This window comes from Elephantulus edwardii, unplaced genomic scaffold (assembly GCF_000299155.1).
Source record: "Elephantulus edwardii isolate Elephantulus edwardi_28Jun2011 unplaced genomic scaffold, EleEdw1.0 scaffold00164, whole genome shotgun sequence".
Taxonomy (NCBI): Eukaryota; Metazoa; Chordata; class Mammalia; order Macroscelidea; family Macroscelididae; genus Elephantulus; species Elephantulus edwardii.
In genome coordinates this window covers 7,336,663-7,363,535 of record NW_006399914.1, presented here as the reverse complement: position 1 = coordinate 7,363,535, position 26,873 = coordinate 7,336,663, and the positions used below count along the sequence as shown (strand labels likewise).

General features: G+C 35.7%; 1 protein-coding gene across 4 annotated transcripts in view; it reads left to right on the top strand.

Moving 5' to 3' along the window:
• Positions 1-26,873, top strand: part of DMXL2 (Dmx-like 2) — a 179,006-nt gene that overhangs the window by 124,004 nt on the left and 28,129 nt on the right. For 2 of the 4 annotated variants that reach the window (XM_006895319.1, XM_006895318.1), the window contains 12 exons: positions 2,034-2,203; positions 5,700-5,797; positions 6,744-6,909; positions 8,355-8,619; positions 10,778-11,850; positions 12,430-12,621; positions 14,331-14,407; positions 16,021-16,148; positions 20,256-20,504; positions 21,794-21,972; positions 25,321-25,451; positions 26,515-26,600. In XM_006895319.1, coding sequence (XP_006895381.1) covers positions 2,034-2,203; positions 5,700-5,797; positions 6,744-6,909; positions 8,355-8,619; positions 10,778-11,850; positions 12,430-12,621; positions 14,331-14,407; positions 16,021-16,148; positions 20,256-20,504; positions 21,794-21,972; positions 25,321-25,451; positions 26,515-26,600 — 2,814 coding nt within the window. Of the gene's footprint in view, positions 1-2,033; positions 2,204-5,699; positions 5,798-6,743; positions 6,910-8,354; positions 8,620-10,777; positions 11,851-12,429; positions 12,622-14,330; positions 14,408-16,017; positions 16,149-20,255; positions 20,505-21,793; positions 21,973-25,320; positions 25,452-26,514; positions 26,601-26,873 lie in introns of all 4 variants that reach the window. The other 2 variants (XM_006895317.1, XM_006895316.1) reach the window with 1 other exon arrangement.

Sequence of the window (26,873 nt, the reverse complement as noted above, 5' to 3'; positions counted from 1 at the left end):
CTTTCCCCTGTCCTGTTTGCCCCATCATATTAATTGTACAGATAATTTCTATTGAATCTATTGACTGTCCTATCCTTTGTTTTGTATACATTAAACATATATGAATCTTGAAAAAAAAAATATCTTTCAAACAAGGAAAATCTAAACCTTTTGCTGTCTAGCCAATTCAGACTCATGGTGTTTAGGTGCTGTTGAATTGAGTACGAGTGTCTTCCTCTCCACTGACCTTCTGCCCTTCCAAGCATGATAGGCTATTCCAAGTACTAGCTTCTCCAAGCAACATGCCTAATGTATGAGAGACAAACCTTTGCTCTCCTTGCCTCCCAGGAGCACTCTGGCAACATCTTTCCCAAGACACACCTGTTCATTCTTCTGGAAGTTCGTGGAATATTCAGTACTCTTCTCCAACACTACAGTGCAGAAGCTTCAGTTCTGTAATCCTTATTCATTGTCTTAACTCTCAGATGCATTTCAAGTAATAGAAAAGACCATGGCCTGAATCATGATCCTTAGTCTTCAAACTCATAGCCATCCTATAAATTCAGCTTATTGTTGCCGAGTTGGAACCAATTAGTAGCTGGCCCTCCAATATATTTTTGGATGCTGTAAATCACGAAGGAAGCTTCCTTAACTTTCTCCCAAGGAATAGCTGGTGGATTTGAACCACCTGCCTTTGGGTTGGTAGCCAACTCCCCATCTATTCCACCCCCAGGGCTCCATTAGAGCATCTCTGTAGGAAAGAGTAAAACTGTGCCATAGGATTTCCTTTACTGTAATATTTATAGAAGTGGACGGCTGCATCTTTTTGCCTAAGAGCAGCAGGTGGGTTCAAACTGCCAACCTTTCCATTAGCAGCCAAGTGCTTATCTCCTTTGTCATCAGCGCTCCTTCATATGTCGTTTTACTTGCTACCATTGAGTATTCCTGCTCTTAGCAACCATTGATATGGTTTCTGAGATAATTTGCATTGTAAGTTTGATAATGTACTTTTAAAAGAAGCCTTGAAAATCCTATGGAATAGTTTTGCTCTGCAAACATGGAGTTACCATGGGTCAGAATCAGTAGCAACTCATAGCAACATTAGATAGTTAAACTTGGGATTCAAGATACTAGTGGCTTAGTGACTAATTTACCTCTGAAAGTCTCTGGAACTTTCCTAAAGTCTAGAGCTTACTTGCTATGTGTCAGAAAGCTGAACAGTGACCAGGGATGCTAGAAGGACGATTGATACCTTTGAGCTATGGTGCTGGAGAAGAATATTGAATATACCATGGACCGCTAGGGAACAAACAGGCTCGTCCTGGAGAGGGTGAAGCCGGGCTGCTTGTTGGAGGCAAGGATTCTGATGCTTATCTGACATACTTTGGGCATGTTACAAGGAGGGACCAGTCCTTGGAGAGGGGCATCATTCCTGAAGGGTGGAGGGAAAGGCCCTCGATGAGATGGATTGATTCAGTGACTGGGGTAATGGGTGTAGGTGTGTCCAAGACAATAAGGTTGGCACAGTATAGAGCAGGGTTTAGAGCTGTCGTACATTGTTATTAGTCACAAGCACAACAGCACCTAACAACAACAACAACAACAAGAGCTTTCTTTGAAGTGATATTTAGCTCCATGGCCAGGAGAAAGAATGGAACAGTTTCAGTACTAATTACTAAAGATGTGATCCCCAAGCTTAAGAAATTGTGGGAACACCCAGGCACCTGAACAATGCACTTTTGACTTGACTAGTTTTTTGCTGTTTATGATGTATTAAACCGGCTCAGTTTTGAAATCTCTTTCTGTCTTATAATTTTAAGTTTTAACATAATTTCTAAAGGGAAGAAAAGCACGTACATTTGTGTAGAATATAAAGATTTTGGCTTTGTGATTTTGTATTCAGAAATTTATAATATAAAATCCTGAATGAAGAACTTCCTTTTATTCTTTCTATTTAGAAATTCTTTCCAGAATTAATAAATACATGACTGCATGAAAATGAGCTTTTTATGTTATGATATGGTTCTGAAAGTTATTTCATATTTCCAATATAGGTGTGTCAACATGTCATTTTGCCTGGGCTTTTCATTCTGAGGCAGAAGAAGAACTGATCAATAGGATTCCTGCAATTCAGAGAGGGGACCCTCAGTGGTCGGAGTTAAGAGCTATGGGAATAGGTTGGTGGGTCAGGAATATTAACACCCTACGAAGATGCATTGAAAAGGTAACTTGACTTCATTGGTTTGTGAAGTTAAAAGCAAACAAATAAACAAAAATATTTACTAAAGAAGAAAAACTCTAATATCTTCTAGAAAAGGAGAATAAATACTGTTAGTGGCGAGTTAGTTTTTAATCTTGAGACTGTGATGATTTTTAAGTTGAATTATTTTAAGAATCCAAAAAAATTTAACCTTTACAGAAAACCTCTGTGAAGTTTGGCTACATTTGTAGGAATATATTTTTTTTTGCAGTTATTGTGTGTCCTCATTTAAGAAAATAACAAAAATCTAACTTAGAAAAGAAACAAGGTCTTAAAAGTTATTTACATTGCATAGGAAAATAATTGCTTTTATAGAAAAATTCTACATGATTAGTTTAAAATATGTTGTTGTTGTTGTTATGTGTCATCGAGTCGTTTCCGACTTATAGCGACCCTATGCACAACAGCCCTAAACCCTGCTCTATCCTGCGCCAACCGCACCACCTCTGACACACCCATCCCGATTACCCCAGTCACTGAATCAATCCATCTCATAGAGGGTCTTCCCCTCCTGCGCTGTTCCTCCACCCTCCCAAGCATGATGTCCCTCTCCAAGGACCCATCCCTCCTGGCAACATGTCCAAAGTATGTCAGACGAAGCCCCAGAATCCTTGCCTCCAAGGAGTAGCTTGGTTTAATCCTCTCCAAGATGAATCTGTTTGTTTTCCTGGCAGTCCATGGTACATTCAGTACCCTTCTCCAGCACCACAGCTCAAAAGCATCCACCATCCTTCTGTCCTCCCTAGTCATTGTCCAACTCTCTGATGCATAACAAGCGATTGCAAATACCATGGTCTGTATCAAGCGCACCTTAGTCTCCAGAGAGACACCGTTGCTCCTGAGTACTTTAGAGAGGTCCCTAACAGCAGACTTTCCCATCGCGATACGCTTTTAAACTATTGAAACTATAATTTCAATGGTTTAAAATATAGTACATTTAAAATATCATTCAGTAAAAACAGTTTTTATTTATGTCCACTTAATATGTGTGGCAGCAAATAAAATGATATTTTCATGACAGTTTTCACAATAAGTTTTTAGTGGTTTTTGCCACCACATTTTTTATGAAAATTTGTTTTAGGAGAAAAATATGACTTCAATGTTACAGAAGTTTATTGAGCACCTGTCATCCTAATAAGTTTGGTGCTTGTTACTTTTCATAAATTACTTCATATTGGCTTCTCGTCAATCCCATGTTATCATGTCCATATTCAGGTGATAGAATCAAAACCAAGAGAAGTTAGGTGACCAGCCCAGATACCAAAGATTTAACCTGTGCCCTTTCTGTGTCTCTAAGGTTAGGAAAGTGGGATTCTCATTTATATTTTCAGGCGTCTGCTGTGAAGTTCTGTGAAATGCAAACAGTGGTAGTGTATTTATGAAGTATTAATGTCTTTCTCTCACCGAGAGAAATTCCTCTGGAATGTTGATGTTGTTGTTAGGTACCGTTTTGTTGACTCCAACTCTTGAACAGAGTAAAACATGGCCTGATCCTGGGTCTTTCTCACAAACTCTTCTGTACGTAAGCTCTTTACTGTAGCCCATTTGTTAATAATCTCTCTTATTTCTTCTTCTTTTTCCCCCCGCCCTGACTTTTCACTTGGTTCTTCACTTGATCAACCTCCTCTAGCCCGACCCATTGCTCTGGAGTCAGTTATGACTCATAGTGACCATTGGGTTTCCAAAATGATAAATTTGGGGGTTTTGTTAGTTTTAAGATTCAACTTAACTAACTCTTGAATTTTAAAGTTACAGTAATTGATCTTATTTTTCCCCCTTTGTTTTTATTCTTACTGTGATTTGAATGAAAGTTTGCAAAGATATTGATTTTCCCTTCCCCCATTCCAATACAGCGTTCATTGTCTTTCCATTCTTTTCTCACTCTCCCCCTCCATAACCGTCCTATTTTTCTATGATCTTTTACAATATTTGTCCTTTTGTGACTGAGTTATTTCACTCAGTGTACTGCCCTCTAGACTCATTCATGTGTAGTATCCAAGGCTGTAAATCTTTATGGAGAAAGATTGCCCTATTTTTCTCCTAAGGAGCAGGCAGTGGATTTGAATTGCTAATCTTTTGGGGAGCAGCCAGCTCTTAACGCACCATGCCGTCACAACGCCATTCCTCTACAATACTAATTTCCAAATTTTAGTATCAGAAAAACTACCCAGCAAAGTTAATTTAGTATGTATCCTCTCCGGTTCCACTCCCAGAGTCAGATCCAGACTGACTTTGACATCTTCATTCTAAATCCATGTCCTGTGATTTCTGGTATACATTGTCCTCAGATAGTTTGACAATATGAATGTAAAAATACTGTTTTCCTCCTACATAGAAGGTGCCAACCAGATAGCAATCTTTGTGTTCCTAAAATGAGTACAGGTTTAAGAAAGAATTTGTGCTAACACCAGATGGGAAATGTAGATTCTGGTATGCAAGGAAAGCTAATTTTTATAATTTAACAGTAGTATAGTATCTACATTAAAATTTGTATAGCTCAGCATTTGATATTTCCATCAAATGTTTCCTTAATTTCTTGTCAAAGATACATTGTGTCATTTTAATTGAATATTTCTAATATGAATTTAAGTTCTTTTCACAAGTGATGTATTTATTCAAATGAAACAGAAAGGTGATTTGTGTGTGTGTGTGTGTGTGTGTGTGTGTGTGTACAGCCTTGTACCAGATAACATTTGGCAAATGTCCATCAACATATAGGTCTGTGATCCCAACCTCTAGAAAGCTTGATCTGTTGACACTTTAAGAGATGTAATATGGTGAATTTTCAAGAAAAAAGTCACATCCATTGAGTATTTTTATTTATTTCCCATTTTAGACAATTTTGTGGTAATACCTGAACTCTAATCCCTTTTACTCTTTCGTATTTGACCTTAGGTAGTTTACTCTCTGAATTTCACTCTGCTCCTCTGTAAATTGGGGATAATATTAACACCTCCTGGGTGGTCATAAGATCCCTGAAGGTGCTGGTACATGGTAACCTCACTGTCATCTGACCAATTCCAACTCACAGCAGTGAGAATAGTAAGACAGAGTCGAATTGCCTTATAAGGTTTCCAAGACTATGCATCTTTATGAAGCCAACAGCCTCATCTTCTGCAAAACAGCTAGTGGATTAGAATGTCCCACCTTTTTGTTAGCAGCTCTACTGTGCTATTATAGTACTAGCAGTGTTTCTTGATAGATGATAAGTAACTAATTGATGTGAGTTGCTGTTATGGCCTTTGTTATAACTAATACCAGTGCAACTGATCTGGAAAACCATGCATTAAAAGTACTGGACCTTGTGGATTAGAGCCAATTTCACTTCCCTCCTCCCACCCCCAGTCTCCCTAGTTTCTGTCAGCTTTGGGACAAGCAAATAATCACTCACTGTTGAGTAATTGAGTATGATTTTTCTATCAAATAATTAATTTACTGTAATGTTTTCTTTACTATTTAGGTCGCTAAAGCATCTTTTCAAAGGAACAATGATGCCTTGGATGCAGCATTGTTCTATCTTTCAATGAAGAAGAAAGCAGTTGTTTGGGGTTTGTTTAGGTACGTTGCATCTACTCTTTTTAATTGTGATTTTAATGAACGTTTACAGAAAAATTGGATTTTCATTCAATCATAGTTGTACATTTTCCTACCTATGACTTCCAGTTCATTTAAAATTTTATTGTTGCATAATTTTCTCCCTCACCACTCACTTCTCAGCCAGTCTATTTTGTTGTGCACCTGTAATTCTAGACTTTGCCATACTATTAAGGCCTAATAATACATTCCTTTTAAATAGTTCTTTCCATCATCTGTTCTAATAGAGTATTCATTATTTATCCCCTTTTCTTAATTTCTCCCCAACCAACATGTCAGTCCTGTTTTATAACCATGGTGTTATGCAGTATTATCCTTTTGTAAGATAGCTCATTCATCCATGTTGTATAATATTTTATTAATTTCTTGTTTTTAAGTGCTGCATAATATTCCATTATGTGAATATGCCATAGTTTTTCTATACATTCATTGGTTGAAGGGCACTTGGGTCTACTCTGAACATGATGATTCAATGGAACAGATTGTGCTGCGTATCAGAAATATAGTGCTTTTGACAGTATTTAGGTGTTTGAGCTTGATCGAAGTAGCTTAATTCTTTGTGCCTTGGTTGCCTTATGTATGAAAAATGAGCTGTCTTTTTAACTGCATCTAAAGGGTGGGATGTTGTAGGAGAAAATTTTTATGAAAGCACTTTAAGAACGAAAAACTGATTTTTTCCCTGCTAATTAATTTATTGATTGGCATTATCATGTTAGATTTCCTTCTGAGAAAAAGGGGGGGAATCTTGATATAAAAGAACCTATTACATATCTATTTCATATATAAATGGAAGTTACTGTTTTACTTTGGATTGATGTTTGGACTGCTTTCTTTGTTCCATATATCGTGTGACAGATTCTACTTGTTTTAACTTGGACTTTACCATGGATGTTTGTGCTCTGGTTCCCAGGTCACAGCATGATGAGAAAATGACAACGTTTTTCAGTCACAACTTTAATGAGGATAGGTGGCGTAAAGCTGCTTTGAAAAATGCTTTTTCTTTACTTGGAAAACAACGCTTTGAACAATCTGCTGCTTTTTTCTTATTAGCTGGGTCATTGAAAGATGCCATAGAGGTATAAATAAGAAAATCTGCTATGAAATACTTGTTAAGAAATTGAAAACCAGGAAAAAAAATATTTTTCCATATGTTTCTAAAGAAAGAAATTAATTACAGAGATTGCTGAACTTAAACCAGTGCCACTGGAGTAAGTAAGTGAAATTATAAATTCAAGGAATTAAACAGAATTGGAACATTTTATATAGAGCATAATTGCATTTTGAGATAATATATTAAAAAATAAATATGAATTGCAAGAAATAAAAAATAAATGAAGATGGCAAAAAAGGCTTATGAATATCATTTTCTTACTCTTCATGTGGTTCTGAACTGTAACTACTTAAGGCTATTTTACCTACCTACCCACTGCAGATAAGGAGATACTTTTTCTTAAAGATGAAATGCATCACAGATAAAGTTGTGAGATTATAATTCACATTATTCTATTGTATAGCTTTCTTTGTTAAATACAAAATGAATATTAGGAGATAAAATTGTTCATTTTAGATACATAGTTCTGAAAGCTGATTCTGAGAGCAGTTGCAAATATTTCTATTTATTTAGTATGTCTTCTTCTTAGTATTCTTACTTTCATTATAAACAACCCAATTAAGTAAAGGGGGAAAAAAGGAATAAAAATAATACATGATGGAAAAAATGAGAAATATTAATGAAAGTGAAAGCAATCTAAATTTAGGATTACTTAGATTTCCTAAATTATCTCAGGCATATGAGTTTTTAAAACAATAAATGCTTGTAATTTTGAAATGAGAATCTTGGAAAATAACTCGTTTAACACGTTGCCGTACACTTTTAAATTGACGACCGTGCTTAGAAACCCTTTTTTTCCCTTCAATGTATTACCATCATTTGTGGCAACGTGACCTTTAATCTCTCTGTCAGAAATTATATAGAATATAAGTTTCCAGATATCAGAATAGGTTATGTGACTTTATATTGTAAGTTACATATATATTTCATATATAAATGGAAGATGTTTTAAAATAGTAACATTTAATATAGAAATATTTTTAAAACTCAGGAGAACCATCTAGTAATATTTAATAACTAGTCTTATTTAAGTTGGAGACAGTATTGTGAATATATATGTTTTATGTAAAGCATGAATATTTTAGGCTTTAGATCCTAATTAATTGCAAAAAAACACAGTTCTAATTTCTCAGAGTAGCTGAGGCCTCTGTGTTAAGTATTTTGTATTTTTGTTTATGTTTACTTTAGAAATTATTGTTCTGGTGGAAGCTGCTAAATTCTGGTCTCTTATTTTTTTTCATGGTTGCTATTCTGTAATCAGTCTTTTAACTACTTTTCACTGTCTGAATCCCTAGTCTCCCTCTTTCCATCATGATAATGTAAAGTTAGATAATTTGAGATTATGAATGGAATAGTTTTTCTCTCTAAAGAATCACTAAGATAGATGTTTCTAAATATTTCACTTTACAGGTGTGTCTTGAAAAAATGGAAGATATTCAGCTAGCCATGGTTATTGCTCGTTTATATGAATCTGAATTTGAGACTTCATCCACTTATATATCCATCTTAAATCAGAAGATTTTGGGTTGCCAAAAGGATGGCTCGGGATTCAACTGCAGGTTGCTACATCCTGATCCTTTTTTACGTAGTCTTGCCTATTGGATAATGAAAGATTATACCCGAGCTTTGGACACGTTACTGGAACAGACACCAAAGGAGGAGGATGAACAGCAGGGTAAGATATTTTGTGGGTCTCTTGATATTTTTAAGGAAAATAGTTGCAGAACTAATACTCAAAATGAAAAACAGTTGTTACCAGATTTCTTTTTCAATTTATAAACAGAATCTAAATTTCTTGTCACTTGCTACTTGTCCTTGAATCTAGCATGTGGATTGCCTCACTTAAATAGTACTAAGAAAACTTAACACATATTTCACTCTTAGTCCTATATTTAAGTACACACATTAAAGGTAAGATTGTCGTACTATTCTAACTTCATGTGTATTAAATTGATGTGTACAGATTTGTTTTGCCATGTTATACAGCTTTTTTCCACATGATTGTATACTACGTATGATCACATTTCCATATATATTTACAATAAATAAGAAACTAGGCAATTAGACATACTAGTTTGGTAACATGGGCTTGGAAATACATTCCCTTTGTGTTGTAAATTTCCTTTACTCTTAGTTATCCTAAGTAATTGAGGAGGTTTGTTTTGTGTTTGGTTTTTTTTTAAAGTATTGGATGAATTAGCAACATTTTTTTGCAATATCATTGATTACAACAAAAAGTGAACATTCTAGGTAGTCATCAGTAGAAGAAAAGTTAAATAAATATAGAAAACCAGTTTTCAAGGAAGTCTGGAATTTTCCATTGCCTCCTCTCTGTTTCCCTCTCCCATTTTAGGGAATTGGTTTATAAAATTTGTTCTTTCCACTTAGAAATTTTAAGCAAGTGTTTGTGTTTGTAACTTTTCTTAGATAAAAGGTAGTACATTACACACACTTTTATATTCTAGATATTAGTCCATGAAAACTAGTTGCTATCAAATAAATTCCAGCTTGTGACTATGTAGGAGGTTATGGTGGCATAGTGGGTAAGAAGTTGTACTGCCAGCCCCAAGCTAGGCAGTTCAAATCCCCCAGTAGGAGAATGATTAACATTCTCGACCTGTGCCTCTGAAAGCCCATTAGAGTTGTAGCGACTATAGGACAGAGTAGAACTGCCCTGCATGGTTTCCAAGGTTGTACTCTTTATGGAAGCACACTGCTACACTTTCTCTGGTGAAGCAACTGGTAGGTTTCAGCCACTAACTGAATGCTTAACACTGTGTCAGCACAACTCCTTACAATATTCCATAACAGCATATTAGAAGATTTTTGTTTGCACTTCATAGTTCTATGTTGTATGGATGAACCATAGTTTAAGCTCTCCTGGGTTAATATTTAAGGAACCCCTCGTGGCATAGTCCTTTGGGAGTAGTGCTGCTGATTCAAAGTCTTTGTCTCTCTGGCAGTTCAAAACCACCAGTGACTTTGCAGGAGAAAGATAGGCAGTCTCCGTCTGTGTGATTTACAGCCTCTGAAAATCTATTGTAGGGTCAGTTATGAGGTAGTTCCAAGTCTCTGATGATGAAGGTTGGTTTTTTTTTAATGTTTTTTTTTTTCTGGCATGAGCCAAAATGTCTTAATGTCTCTGGGTGGTTCAAATCCACAAGCTTCTCTTGAGGGAGAAAGAGGGACAGTTTCCTCCAGTTAAGATTTATAGCCTCGGGGCACAAATGGAGACTTGTACATCAGTGTTCATAGCAGCGTTATTCGCCATCACAAGAACTGGAAACAGTCCAGACGTGCAACAACAATCGAATAGATTGAGAAATTATGGTACATTCATACAATGGAATACTACGCAGCATGCAGAAGCAGTGATTTTGTAAATTACTACCTATCTTTGGAGGGACTGGAGAGCACTATGCTGAGTGAACTAATTCAGTCCCACGAAGACAAATATTGTGTAAAACCATTACTGTAGAATGAGTATGAAGATCCAAGACAGGGCGGTGGGGAGGAGAGAAGCAGAGGGATGAAGTTGTGGGGAGTTTAATCACGGGTTTGTCCAATTTGATGGCGAGGGTGAGGGAAGTTGGAAGAATCTGATCTGAAAACAATGTATTCAAATTTTGTAAATAAACTAGTATAATAATAATAATAAAGATGTATAGCCTCAGAAACCAGTGGGAGATCCTTATGGGTAGGCATCCACTTGATAGTAGTGAGTTTGGTCTTTGAAATTAATATATTAATAAAGTATGCTTTATTTTTTTAATGATGGAAAATTCTCTTTAGTATGAGTACATATTAACACTAAGTCTACTTGATTCCTACAGTTATAATCAAGTCTTGTAATCCAGTGGTGTTTAGTTTTTACAACTACCTTCGGACTCATCCTCTGCTTATTCGAAGAAACCTTGCTTCCCCGGAAGGAACTCTGGCAACCTTAGGGCTTAAAACTGAGAAAAACTTTGTGGATAAAATTAACCTCATTGAAAGAAAATTATTCTTTACCACTGCAAATGCTCATTTTAAAGTTGGCTGCCCTGTTTTAGCCTTGGAAGTTCTCTCCAAAATTCCAAAAGTAACCAAAGTATCTGCCTTACCAGCAAAAAATGATCAAGCTGGCGTCATGTCTAAAAAGATGGGCGATGTATCTTTAGAATCCAAGCCTCAGATAGGTGACAGCGGAAGACTTGACACTGATTGGTCAGGGGTAGCTTCATCCCAGATTGACTGGAGTCAGCCACTGGTCAAAGTGGATGAGGAACCTCTTCGTCTTGATTGGGGTGAAGAGCATGATAGTGCCTTAGAAGAGGAGGAAGAAGACGGTGCTGGGTTAGTAATGAAGAGTTCAGATGACAAAGGACAAGATAGACAAGATCACAGAGACCCAAATACCTTACTGACTCCTCAGGAAGAGGACTTTCTTGAAGGTGATACTGAAGTTGACGTGATTGCTGAGCAACTAAAATTCAGAGCCTGTTTAAAGATTCTCATGACAGAACTGAGAACATTGGCTACAGGTTATGAAGTAGATGGAGGAAAACTCCGATTTCAACTCTATAACTGGCTAGAAAAGGAAATTGCTGCCTTGCATGAGATATGCAACCATGAGTCAGTTATTAAAGAATATTCTGGTAGAACGTATGCCAAAGAAGAGAGTGATCATCTGGATCATGAAGAAATGGTGGACAAACCAGATATTGGCTCCTATGAGCGCCACCAGATAGAAAGACGGAGATTGCAGGCTAAGCGAGAGCACGCGGAGAGACGCAAGCTATGGCTGCAGAAAAATCAAGATCTCCTACGGGTGTTTCTTAGTTACTGTAGCCTCCACGGGGCCCAAGGTGGGGGCCTGGCCTCAGTGAGAATGGAACTCAAATTTCTGCTACAAGAATCCCAACAGGTGTGAACATTACTTTTACTTTCAATTTTGATTATTTTTAATTATTATTTTTAATCATTTTAATGGAGAGCATGGAGGGTGGAGGGACAGAGCAGGAGAGGAAGACCGAGATGAGATGAATTGATTCATTAACTGGAGTAATGGGGTAGGTGTGTCGGAGTCAATGAGACTGGTTCAGGACAGGGCAGGCTTCAGAGCAGAGGGTCGCTATGAACACCACCACCACAAACAGCTGCTCTAGTTAAAGCCATCTAACTCCATTCGGTACTTACTCTATACTGATTTAGCTCTCTGTTTATGCAGAGCAGATACCTACATTCTCTACATGGGTCTTTTTACTTAAGTTTGATGACTAGGTGTAAAGTTAATAGCTTGAGAGCATCCTATGATCATCCTTATCTTTGGTTTGATTTCTCCCCTCCCACCCACTTTTGCTTGGTAGATACTGGATGTTCAGTGAATGACTAAATAAACATATTACTTTTATTCAAAATATTTGTCTCAAGTGTTTTGTCAGATAGTGATGAATTTTCCGTCTTTGTTTTAATGACTTTGGAAATGATCCACTGCCTCCCTCAGGAAACTACAGTGAAGCAGCTCCAGTCTCCGCTCCCATTGCCTACTGCTCTACCTCTGCTGTCAGCGAGTATCGCTGCAACAAAAACAGTCATAGCTAATCCCGTGTTGTACTTAAACAATCACATCCATGACATACTTTATACTATTGTTCAGATGAAAACGCCGCCTCATCCCAGTGTTGACAACGTGAAGGTAATGCAAAGTTTAAGAGCGTTTGATATTGTGCATGCCATCAAGGTAAATATGTAATACTTGTCTTAAAGTTTGTAATTACAGGAAATATTTTACACTCCTTTTATGAGCCAACTTCTAAGTCCTGATTAGTTTAAGATTATTTAATTACCATAATTTTAAGAGTAAGCATTCTTTTTTATTTCTGGAAAAAGAATTACTTTCCTTTAAGACAGAAATTTGGGACTTTTTTGTAATACATTAATTTTCGAGACAGTATTCTTGCTACAATTATTTCTTTAGTTCTGTTCCCCTAAATGAGTCATTAAGTTAAAAATATGCATGGCTATATGTTGACATGCTAAGGAATTGTGAAGATACATGTTGGGGAGTAGCTGGGAGAGAAAGGTATCAGAAATGGTCCTGGTGAAAATACCGTTATTAATTGTTTCCCCAGTGATTGTATAATTTAAAGGCAGTGAAAATCATCAGGAACCTTGGTGGGTACAGTGGTGAAACAGCTAACTGAAAGGACTACTGTTTGAACCCACCAGCTGGTCCTGGGAGAAAGATACCAAAATTAATTTCTATAAAGTTATAACTTTGGAAACCATATGGGTCAGTTCTGCCTGGTCCTTGTAGGGTTACTGTGAGTCAGAATCCACTTGATGGTGGAGGGGTTTTTGCAGGTTTTGTATATAATAGTTAAAGATAGTCAGAGTTTTGGCAAGAGTTATTTTCCCAAGTTAGCTTTTATGGTCTGATCTGAGAACTTAGAAGCTGATGCATTTCAAGAAATACCAGGTAGGATATGGGTAGTTGTTCCATTGCACCAATCTAAGCTCATTTAGGTTGTCTTTTTCTAGTTTGATGCCATCTCAGGTTCCCTAACATTTTGAGTTTTTTATTTTCTTTGTTTGAAAAGCATGTTAATTCCCTGCCAATTAATCTTTTTTTTAGGCTCAAGATTTTTTCACTACACCCATCCATTAGAGACTATAGCATAAATTTATTTATATTGTTATTTTAACAGAGTACTTAATAAAATCCATATGAATTGTAAATTAATGTTTCCAATTCCTAGAAATTTGGATAATGCTTTCAAAGAGTGTGAAACAATTTATGTAGTCATTTAAAATTTTATGGTTGTGTAAGTGTAATATGGCAGTTTAGAACGTGGTTTTTATATTGGATTGGTAATTTTTAAATGTTCTGAATTTAAAATTCAAGGACTGTGTCCTGCTGTTGAGCACTAAGTAAGTTACTAGCTTTCTAGAAAATTTTATGTTCCACACAGGGATCAACCCTTTATTAAAGAGAGTGGATTAATTCTTATTGAGAAGATCAAATCATTTTCATTGACAGGCTTTTTGTAAGACAGATTTTAAAAAATAGCTCTAAAAAGTCTCAGTATATTTGTCTCTGATGTTTTTGGAATGTTATCATTTAGGCTAATCTTTAATAGGCTAGGACAAGTCCCAGTTTTGTGAATATTGACACTGTGCTTCAAGCCTAGTAAAGCAAAGCCTTACCATAAGTAAATAAATAAAAATGTGTCTGAATTAACTTCTTTAATGAGGGTGTTATTCTAGAAGTTTTGTAAGTGTTAGTTTGAAAAAACCAGTCTTGCTTATTATATTGCTAGTTTCCTGAGTTTTCTATTTTTAAGACCTAACTGGTGTATAGAGTTATGATAGTATAAAATGTAATTCTGGCTGTTTTGGTTTTAGGTGCACACACTTCATTCACTAGCAGCATCACTTTCTGCATCAATTTACCAAGCATTATGTGACAGTCATAGCTACAGGTAAAAAACCAAACCAAAAAATCATCCCACATAGACCTAATACAGCAGAAACAATAAGCTGTTTCCATAATATTAAAGTTTTATTTTCTGGGGACTGAAAAATTACCAATATAACTGCCAACTGTAATAAAGTGATAGACTCAGAAAGTTATTTGTCACCTAGTAGGATCAAGGAAGCATAGAAACAGATACAACAAATGAAATGTAACATCATCACCAACTTTTCTGTTCTTAAGAGAAGACTTCATTGCCCAAAATAATTTATGATAAGAATTTTTCTGATTACTTTCCCCTTAGAAGTTATTTCTTTTACTACTGGATTAACTTCTATTAGTTTAATTGATTTCATTTGAAAAAGGATGTAACTTTTGAAGATGGAAAAATATTTTTACAAAAGGGAGTTGTTAAAGTTTTACTTTGCCATTTATATATTTTGTAAAAGTCTTTGAAAATGATGACTAATTGCCTTCGTCATTGTATACTTTGCATTTTAATGATTATGACAGTGTAAGAAGTTGATCATTTGGAAAGTTGACCCAGTTGTAAATGGATTGCACTAATAAAGAAATATGTAATATAAATAGATTCACATTAAGTCTATGTAATACATACTTAGATACTTTGGACTATAAATTTAACAATCATTTTTGAAAACACTTGATATTGCATAATTACTCTGATTTTATCTCAGTTGACTTGGAGTTACTTAGACTTCTAAGTATAAAAAAAATTTAAAAAAATTTACTCCATTAACTGAGATAATTTTAAAAATTTAAGGCAACTTGTTGTGTCATATTAGTCACTGGTTCAAATAATGCCAATTAAGAATTCAAAGACTTTTTTATTTTTTAAATGCCTACATTATAGACTAGTATGATTGACTCTCAGTAAATCAGTTTAAATTCTGTGTTGTGGGTTTTGGTTTTTTAAAAATTTCTCTCAATAGTCACTAAAACAGCAGTTGAGGAGAAGGAAAGTAAATATTTGTAAACATTTGGCTTTATGATTAGGTATTTATACATCATTCTTCAAAGGAGCTAGTCTAATTTGGCATTAATCTTATACAACTTATCAGAATTAAGAAATCCAAGAATGCAGTGGCCTGCAACTTTCAGTCTAGTATGTGCTTGCACCAACAAAAGTCACTTGATTTCAAACTTTTAAAAAATAAATGCATAATTGAAAAAAATGTTTAAAGCAGAAAGTGGCCCCTGGAAAAGATCAGTGTTATGTGCCCAATAGAATAAAATTTATATCATCTTGGTATTTTATTTTACAAAATACTTGAAACTTGTTTCAAGAATGTTTTTCTTTTGCTTTTCAAGGAGAGGAGCAAATGGGGGGGAGGGGTTTGTGCGGGGAGAAGGGTGCAACAATGAATGAATGGAATCCCAAAATCTCTGTAGATGTTCATTGAAATGAAAAATAAACAACCTAAATTAAAAAAAAAAACACTTGTAACTCATTTCAAGAATGCTCTAAAGTAATAGAAAAGTGAACTTAGTTTAAGGAACTTTGTATTTATTGTAGTGATTTAGAATAAGTGGTATATGTCACATATTATTATGTCTTCTCTCAGGACAATAATTAACTGAGGGTATCTGTTTTAGCAGTCAAGCTGAGGGAAATCAGTTTACAGGAATGGCCTATCAAGGACTTCTTTTAAGTGATCGCCGGAGACTGAGGACAGAAAGCATTGAAGAACATGCGACACCAAATTCATCCCCTGCTCAGTGGCCTGGTGAGATCCTGAGAGCTTATTTATTTATTTGTTTGTTTGCTTATTTATTTTTAAAAACCTAATAGTTCACAATTCTGTTTTAAAAGCTTCTAACTTGGTTTCACAGTTGTTTCTCTTTGTGGCTTTGGTGAACAGTTTTTGTCCATTTGTTTGCTTTTGATGATGTCTTCTTCTATGAATTAGGAATTCCTTAGGACGATAATGTTGTTTGAAGACTCAAAGTTAAGACTTCAAAAACCAACTATATTGACCATCATAAAAGAGCAAGGTTTTAACATCCTTCATAAGGGTGAACACATCATCTTGCTTAGCCTGAGAAATTCTGAAGTAGAGTATTAGAGAGCAGTATTGCAGGCAGAATTTCACTGATAAATGAGAGAAAAGAATAATTATTCCACAAGGTTAGATTCATATTTTAAGATAGGAGGGACCATTCTGTGGCACATATGCCATTTTGTCTTCCAGCCCTTCTGTTCTGTGGTTAGCTCTCTTTTTCTTTCTCTACATCAGTTCAGATCTTCTCTACTCTCTTGAATACCTCTTTCTCACTCAGTCATGTTAGTGAATTCTTCTGTACTTGCCTTATACCTTTGAGTACAATATTTGAACAAATGGCAGTTTGCCAGTGTGGCAATGGAAAGGATTAGCAAACTCTGTCTATTAAAATTAATTTATGCAAAAGTTTCTAGAAATAGATAATTTTTATTTTAACTTTATAATTTGAAATAATTTCAGATTTATTTAAAAAGTTGCAAAAATATTACAACAAATTTTTATAGAATCTTACCTCAAGATTTTAAAAATGTGAGCATTTAACTATATTTGGTTTGTCATTCATTATTTTTCTTTTTCAAACATTTACTGTGTTATACTGAGTGTATATAAGTATATAGTGCATGTATACTTATGTATACATCAGTATACATGTAATTATTGCAGAAATAGTTGAGAGTAAGTTGTAGACATGATGTTGATGATGTTTCTTTATGGCTAAGTATTTCAGCATCTATTTCCTAAAAATAGTCATTCTTTTACGTAAGTATAATGCGGTTATGAAATTTAACATTTTAACCATAATTTTAGCATTCCTTGAGGATTCTTACCGGAATCATATATTATTATAGGTACTCATTGTCTTTTCTACTTCTATCCTTTCTTCTAAATTAGTATTCCATCAATTCCTGGGGCTTTGTTTTTTTTGCTAAGTTCTTCAGAGCAGGCTGCACTTCCTCCTTCATCACCATTGTCTTTTGATCCTATGTTGTTTCTCGAAATTCTTCTCTGTCAGCCAATTCTTTTTGGTAACATGACTATGTATACTCCTTCCATCTTCTTTTAATGCTTCCTGAATCATTCAGTATTTTTCCCACAGCATCCTTAAGCATTGCAACTTGAGGCTTGAATTTGTTCTTCAATTCCTTCAGTTAAAAAAAAAATGCCGAATGAGTTTGACCCTTTTGATTTTCTGACTCCAGCTTCTTGCACATTTCATTATAATACTTTGCCTTGTCTTCCCGAGCTGCCCTTTGAAGTCTTCTATTCATCTCCTTAACTTCTTGATTTCTTCCCTTTGCTTTGGCTTCTTGATGCTTTAGTGCAATATTCAGAGTCCCTTCTGACATCCATTTTGGCCATTTCTTCTTCTTCTTCCTTCTTTGTAATGACTTTTTGCATTCTTCAAGAACGATATTCTTGATATCTTCCCACAGCTCATCTGGTCTTCGTTCATTAATGTTCAGAGCTTTAAACCTATTTCTGAGTTGGTTTCTAAATTAATGGGAGACAGACTCAAGATCAAATTTTTATTACAGTGGATATGATTTAACTTTCTTTAGCTTTAATTTGAACTTCCTATGAGTAGTTGATGGTCTCTTCCACAATCAGCACCTGGCCTAGTTTTCACTGCTGATAATGAACTTCTCCAACTATTCCTTCCACAGATGTAAAATGTCCCTTGCCAATCCATCTCATTTTGCTAATACTTAATATGTCACTATTATGCATTCCATTTCTTTCTTAACAATGTCTTATTTTCCTACATTTATGCTTCTCACATTCCATGTACCAATCACTAGTTTCTTCCTACAGCTGTTCCTCCTCCTCTGTGTTTCCAAATTTGAGGACTCAGCCTCAGTTGCCATAACTGTTAGTCTAAGTGAGCTCTCCTGCCCATAGGGTTTTCAAAGACCTGTTATATTTCAGAACTGGATGACCAATCCTTCGTAGTCTTTCATAATTTGGCTGCTTAGTTTTAGAACAATATCTGACAGACAAGCATTTTATGGAGCTGATGAAGGACACTTCTCTTACAGATGTAGCCAATGCATATTCTGTCCCCCCGCCCCCAAACATGTGTTTCTTTTCTCTTCTATTTCCCTGCTACATCACCATTCCTTGCATTCCTGTCTACCTGGTCAAATCCTCCCTTCCCCGGCCACTGCCCTGAACTTGCTCACCAAGTTGTGCGAAGAAATCTGGAAGATAATTACTTGGTCAAATGATTGGAAGAGATCCATATTTATTCCCATTCCAATAAAAGATGACTCGACAGAGTGTGGAAATTATTGAACAATGTCACTAATATCATACACTAGCAAAATCCTGCTAAAGATATTCCAGAAATGACTCAACAGTACATTGACAGAGGACTATCAGAAATACAAGCAGGGTTCAAAAGAGGTTGTGGCCCTAGAGACATTATTGCCAGTGTCAGATGGATCTTGGCAGAAAGCAGAGTACCAGAGGAATGTTGACTATACAAACAAAGGCATTTGACTGTGTGGATCAAAACAAATTGTGGCCAACCTTGAGAAGAATTGGAATCCCAGAACACTTCATTGTACTTATGGAAAACCTATATTTGGACCAGGCAGCAGTCCTCAGAACAGAGCAAGGAAACACTGCATGGTTCAAAATCAGGAAAGGACTGTGTTAGGAATGCATCCTGTCTCCATATCTTTTCAATCTATATGCAAAGCAGATCTTATGGGAAGCAGGGTTTTATCAGGAGGAATGTGGCATCAAGATTGGAGAAAGACTCCTCAACAACCTACGTTATGCAGATGACACAACCTTGCTTGCTGAAACTGAAGAAGACCTAAAGTGCTTGCTGCAGAAGGTCAAGGACTATAGCCTTCAATATAGCTTGAAGTTTAACATCAAGAAGACAAAGATTCTGGCCACTGGGCTAATTGGCAGTATCATGATAGATGGAGAAGAGACTGAGGTTGAGGTTGTTAACAATTACAACTTGCTTGGCTCCACAATCAACACTCTTAACACCAGCAGTCAGAAAATCAGAAGATGAATTGCACTGAGAAAATCTGCTGGCAGGGACCTCTCCAAAGTACTGAAAAGCAACGATGTCAGTCTAGAGACTAAGGTGTGCCTAATCCAGTCCATAGTCTTTGCAGTTACTTACAATGAGTCAGAGAGCTGCACAGAAGGATGACAGAAGAAGAATTGATGCTTTTAAACTGTGGTGCTTGAGAAGAGTCTTGAACATAACATGGACCACCAAGAAAACAAATAGGTCTCTTCTTGGAGAGGGTGAAGCCAGGTCTCTCCTTGGAGGCTAGGATTTTGAAGCTCTGTCTCACATACTTGGGCCAGATGGCCAGGAGAGAATGATCCTTGGAGAAGGACATGATGCTTGGAAGCGTGGAGAGATAGCACAGGAGAGGAAAACCCTGGATGGGATGGTTTGATAATAGTGACTGGGGCAATGGAGGTAGGTGTGTTGGAATTAGTGAGACTGGCTTAGGACAGGGCAGGGTTCAGAGCTGCTATCCATAGGATTGCTATGGGCCGCAATTGACTCAACAGCATGTAACAACAACAACCACCCTTTCTTCTACTTACTAGTTTAAATTTTACTCTAAGAAAAACCTTTTCTTTTTCTTCTATTTGTTCACTTATTTAGGGTATAAATATAGACTAATAAATTCTTATTTTATGTTGTAGGTTATAATCCATTCTGTCAGTATTGTTTTTACTCAGATTATGGGCTGTATATACTCACATTTTGAGCAAGTTGTAAATTTGTTATTTTTTGCCTTTTGCTGCTTTATGCTGCTATGCTTCATATGATACTGTATACTTTTACAGGTGTGACCTCACTTATTAATCTCTTGAGTTCAGCCCAAGATGAAGACCAACCTAAATTGAACATTCTGTTATGTGAAGCTGTTGTTGCTGTTTACTTAAGTTTATTGATACATGCGCTTGCCACAAATTCCCCCAATGAACTATTTAGACTTGCTGCCCACCCACTAAATAATCGAATGTGGGCTGCTGTTTTCGGAGGGGGTGCGAAACTTGTCGTGAAACCTCGAAGACAATCAGAAAATATTTCTGGTAAGATTAAGTTTGATGCCAATAATAAATTTTAATGTTAGTGTAAACAATATCTAATATAACAGCAAAATATGTCTTTCATGTTTTAAGGATTTTTATCTTGAAGATCACCAATTTAGAAAGGCTATTTACTTTTTTTAGGATAGTAAATAAGTAAACCCAGTTTAGAATGAAAAAAGAACATTTACTCTAGTTCTGCTTTTATACAAGTAACAGTTTTGAGATGGATAAACCAAGGTATATCAGAGTTAAAAAGAAATAGAGAAGTGAAAGTAAGCGAAGAAGGAATGCTAAAGAATAAAGACATGGAAAAAAGCTAGTGCTTAATCAGGGTGGGAAAATGTAAATAAATTTTTAAATATCTTTAGAATGTGCTAACAGTTGACTTCAGCTGAAGTTTCTGTTCATGTAGAGATAGCAGTTTCAATCATGCATATTTTTCCCAAATTTTTATTTTCATGGTATATGTGTGTATTTTTTTCCTGTCGATGAGAATATATTTTTCATCCCACGTTTTAATAAGGTGTCAGCTGCCACAAGAGAAGTTTTCAGATTAGCACTGAAACCTTAGAAGGCAACTTTATTCATCCTTAGAAATGCTCATTGCACATAGACGTGTGGGATTAGTGGCATAAAGAGTTAAAATTACACAGATTCATACCTGTGTCCCTGCTGCCGAAAATGGAATTAAATGCTTATGCTCCTATCATATGAATTAAAGTTGAAGAGATGATTCCATCAACTCCCATTTCTTCCTCTCCCGTTATATGTGGTAGTCTTCATCTTTATCTTCTAACCTCAGTGTAAACAAAATGTAAGATACACACACACATACACACACACTGGAATATTACTCAGCTATAAAAGAAGTGCTTCACTCATGCTACAGTGTATATGAACCTCAAAAACCTGCTAAGTGGAAAAAAAAAATCTAGGTACAAAAGGCTATATACTGTATGATTCCATTTGAAATGTCCAGGTAAAATGTCGACGGGGGTAAAGTCATTGAAACTAAAAGCACAGATGGGTTGTTCCCAGTGGCTTCTGGAGGAGGGAATGGGGAGTGACTTCTGAACATTATCCAGAGTTTTCTGCTGAGGTGCTTAAAATGCTTTAGAAATTAATGAAAGTGGTGATCAAAAAACATTTTGAATTTTTGTCTAAACTTTTGTCATAATAGAATAGGATGAAAAGGATATCTTTTTTTTTTTTGAAAAGGATATCTTTTGAATTAATAAGGGAAAGTAAATGCTGTTGTGTTCCCCCCCCCCTTTATTAACTTTATTTAGCACCACCTGTTCCTTCAGAAGACATAGATAAACATCGTAGGCGGTTTAACATGCGTATGCTGGTCCCCGGAAGGCCTGTAAAAGATGCCACCCCACCACCAGTGCCTGCAGAAAGACCGTCTTACAAAGAAAAATTTATTCCTCCTGAACTTAGTATGTGGGATTATTTTGTTGCAAAGGTAAGGGGTGTGAGAAAGGAAAGCTTGAAGTGTGGGTGTCCCACTGACTTGTGAATGTCTTGCCTTGGAATGATGGGACAGTTTCTAGTTTGAATCCCAACAGTTTACACATTTAGTCTCTCAATTCCAGAAACTGCACGTGGTAAATCATAATAAATACAGCATGATGAGATACTTTTTGATGCAAGAGACAAGTTGAAATACTGAACTTATGTATAAATCAGAAGCCAATTACCTGGCTGTAGATTCAGGATTATCATTTTCTACTACTTGGAATATTTTTAGGCACCAAGTGAGAGGAGAAAGAAAAGACGGAAATGGATGTCAAAAGAGACTCTGAAAATTACATGAGAACATGTTATTAAGTTCATAGAGTAAAGTACAACTAATAGCCGCTGTTTGAACAACAGATCTGAACCCTGTCCTATCCTGGACCATCCTTGTCATTCTAACATACTTGAGCCCATTGCTGCAGCCACTGTGTCCGTCCATCTTGTTCAGGAACTTCTCTCCTTTGCTGACTCTCCAGCTTTCAAAGCATGATGTCCTTTTCCAAGGAACAGCTTCTCCTAACAACTTGCCCGATGTATGTGAGACAAAGCTTCACCATCTTCATGTCTAAGGTGCATTCTGGCTACACTTTTCTCTGAAAATGTGTATATTTGTCCTTTTGCCAGACTGTAGGACATTCAGTGCTCTTCTCCAGCATCACAGCTGAAAGATACCTATTCTTCTGTACTCCTTATTTATTGTTTGACCCTCAGATGCATAGAATGTAATTTAAAGACCGTGGCTCGAATCAGGTGCACCCTAGCTCTTAAGCTGTTATCATTGCTCTTTAGTACTTTAGAGTGGTCCCTTACAGAAGACTTGCCCAGTGCAATATGTCTTTTGATTTCTTGACTGCTGGTATCAAGGGGGTTGCTGGTACCAAGAACAGCTCAAGAAAATAGAGCAAAGTATTTTAATGAAATATCCAAAAATCTGGAGTTAGAAAATAAAAAGGAAGAGCATACTCAGCTTTTCTCAAACTGAAAGAACTGAAGAAAAATTTTCAGCCTGGAGTTGTAACACTGAAGGATTCAATGGGAATAATTTTGAATAATGAAGTATCAAAAGGAGATGAAAGGAAAATATACAGTCTCTATACCAAAAAAGAATTGATTGATGCTCAAGCATTTTAGGAAGTAGTGTATGATCAAGAAGTTATCCTGGGCAGTAATTACTAATATATTCCAAGAAATTTGGAAGACAGCTACTTCATCAACTGACTGGAAGAAATCCATTATTTGTTCCTATTAAAAAAATGATCCAACGGAATGTTTATTGAACAATATTATTAACATCACATACAAATAAAATATTGAAGATTATTCTTTAATCTGTTCAATAAATTTAAACATTTATAGGGAGCGCCAGAAATTCCAGCTGGATTCAGAAGAGCTGTCACATGACGAATATTGTTGCTGATGTCAGAGAGATCTTTCCTGAAAGCAGAGAATACCAGATGTTTACTTGAATTTTATTGACTGTACAAACACATTTGAAGTGTGAACCGTAACAAATTATGGCTAACCTTGAGAAGAATGGAAATTCCAGAATACCTAATTGAGCTCATGCAAAACCTGTACACAGACCAAGATGCAGTTATTTGAATAGAACAAGGGAGCACTACATTGTTTAAAACAGGAAAGATGTACATCAGTATTGTATCTTATCGCCATACTTAAAGTCTGTATGCTGAGTAAATCATTGGAAAAGCTGGATTATATGACGAAGACTCTGGCATTGGACTTGAAGAGTTAGCAGATGATAAGCCATAGTCTTTTGAGTCATTTGCTGTGCATCTCTGAGCTAGACAGTGACTAAGGATGACAGAAGAAGATTAATTAATGCCTTTGAACTTGTGGTGTTGGAGAAGAGTGCAGAAGATCAGTTGGACTGCAGGAAAAACAAAAGATCTATCTTGGAGAAGGAACAGTCAGAGTGCTCCTTCAACTCAAAGACTTTGGGCTTGTTGCTAGGAGAGGCTATTCCGTGGAGAGGGACATGATGCTTAAGAAGGTGGAAGGTAGGCAAGAGAGGAAGACCCTCGACCAGATAGGAAGACAAGGTGACTGCGTCAATGAGCTTGAATGTGTCAGAGATTGTGACGACAACACAGGATAGGACAGGGTTCAGATCAGTTATTAAGAGGGTCGCCTTGGTGGCACCTAACGGCAAGAACAATCTAGGCTTGGTATTTTCACTTGCTTCCTGTTGCTTTCATCTATTTGTTTCCAAAATGATTAATTTGTTCTCTCTCATCTTAGAGAGAAGGTTAATTAATTTTATTTTTTCTTTTAATCATCTGGATTTAAGCATATATTATGCATTTTAATCAATTCCTGTTATTCTTGTGAATGCTTTTGTTGTCCCATTTCAGGTCTGTGAGAGTCTTTTGAAGTTCCTGAGTCTTTGATACTATTCCAGTCTTCTGAGAATTTCTTAGATTTTTAGTATGACAAGTTATACTAAGCTAATCTTGTACATTTTTTGCCCAAGACTAAATATAACCATTGCTCCAAAGCTTTTGGCTCCTTTGTGGAGGAAAATTATAGTTAGAAACAAAAATTACCTGATTGGATATTGTTATTAAATAAACAACTTTTAATAACTATATTGATTACTATATAATAATTACCTTAATCATTCACCTGCAAGATATTTGCTTTTTATATTTTTTAATTATAAGCAGTACTGAGATTACATCATTCAACAATCCAAATCATTTTTCTTGATGCAAAAAAGTGTTTTCCTTTGGTAGTAGTGCAAGTGGTAACACTATGCTATCCCCAGCTTATGGTTTCATATTTAATTTCACAGAAAATCTTGAGCTTGCAGGGTCTTAATTTACCCAAATGCATGAAAATGTTCTTTTCTAAACTATATCCATGTTTTTAATTATATAGATATATTAGAAGTAAGATATTTCTCTTAAGTAATTATTAAAACACACTCATATTGATTCCAACTCATAGAGACTCTCCATTGAGTTTCTGAGGCTATACATTTTATGGGAGGTGATGGTGAACTCCAGCTGCCGGCCTTCAGGTTAGCAGCCAGATGCGTAATGTCCCACATGCCGTCAGAGCCCCTTTAAATGTGTATGTTATGGATTATACAATATGTTGTAACTAGCTACTCGGTTGTTTTATTAAATCCAAGCATTTAGCTACTTTTGACCCTTTTATTTATCTGCCTATGAAAGAAAGTTTTTACATAGTTTTAAAAATGTTTAATTTTAAATTAAGACAAAAAAACATTTTACACATTTTTAAAAAAAAAAATAACTACTTTTTATTGCAGCCATTTCTCCCTTTGTCTGATAGTGGTGTTATATATGATTCAGATGAAAGCCTTCATAGTGATGAGGACGAAGATGATGCTTTCTTTTCAGATACACAAATCCAAGAGCACCAGGATCCAAATTCCTATAGGTAAAGAACACTCCCCCCCTTGCTTTTTTTTAAATGGAAAATCCTGTTAAAAATGTTGTTATGTGTTGTCAAGTCAAATTAACTCATAGGTGACCTTCTATCTGGTTTTCAGAAGTTGTTAATCTCCTGAGAGGAAAAAGCCCATCTCCAAGGCAGCAGCTGATGGTTTCGAACCTCCTGCTTTTAGGTTGCCTGCCCAACTCTTTTCCCACTGGGCCACCAGAGCTCCCTTTAAGTATCAGTATTAGCACAACTTTATACAAGAACTAATTCATATTTTCAAGTAAAGAATTCTTTAACTTTCAGATAAATTTCTAGGGTGTAAAAGTATTTCCTTTACATTCACTTTAAAAGAATAGCTTTTTTTTGTAAAGAAGACAAAATGGTTTTAGTGAGAAAAATTATTTACAGATGAACATTAAAACTTAAGTAGATTCTGTGTTATTTTGTGGTAAATATTTTCCACCATGTAATTCTCACATATTACAGGTGTGATTTATTGCTTTTTTTCCTTTGAGAAACGAAAAAAAAGCTATTTTTGCCTTTCTTAGCAGTTAATATCAATAATAGCTTTTGCGTGGATTATAAATGGTGGAAAAGGGAAAAATAATTCATTGGAAACTCTTACGCTTCTGCTTATTTTCCTCACAAATTCCTTCTTAGTAATTAGTTTGGATAATAGAAGGTAGATCGTTTCCTTTTCCTCTTGGCTAGGCCTTTGCTCTCTCCCTTTTACTCGCTTAGCTGCTCATCCAGGAAGGATCGTATCAGTTCGTTGTTCTGTACTGTTGCACTTATCTCCTTTTCCTTAGATTTGAAGTCTCTCTCTTGAGTTAAGTTTACATCGTGCAAAAACCCCATATAGACAAATAGTATGCAATATATGTTCTTAGCATTTGTTTTATTGTTTAACTCTGTGGCCATTTTACATTCTTACTGTATTTAATATTTCTACCTTGTAGTTTCTTCAAAGAGTAAATAAAGAATGTGCTGTCTCTCCCTCTATGCGTGTGTGTGTGTGTGTATTTTAATTAAAGGGACTTTTTTTTTCGTTCCCATACAGCTGGGCTCTTCTCCATTTGACAATGGTTAAACTAGTACTTCACAATGTCAAGAATTTCTTCCCCATTGCTGGATTGGACTTTTCTGGTATGTACAGAATTTGAAAATGATTACTATTTAAAGAAAACATTTTGTAAAATAAAAATGTATATTAACATCATCACATTTATTTATATAAACATCGTCAACTTTTCCTTTTAAAAATTATATGGAAGATCATTTAGTATTTTTTAAAAAATAGGCTGTATTGGAGATTTTATGAAGTATTGTTTATTTTAGACTTTAGTGTGTGGGTTTAATTTATAAGATTCACCATCTACCTAAAAAGTTGAAAGAGCAGTATATTAGACTGTTGTTGTT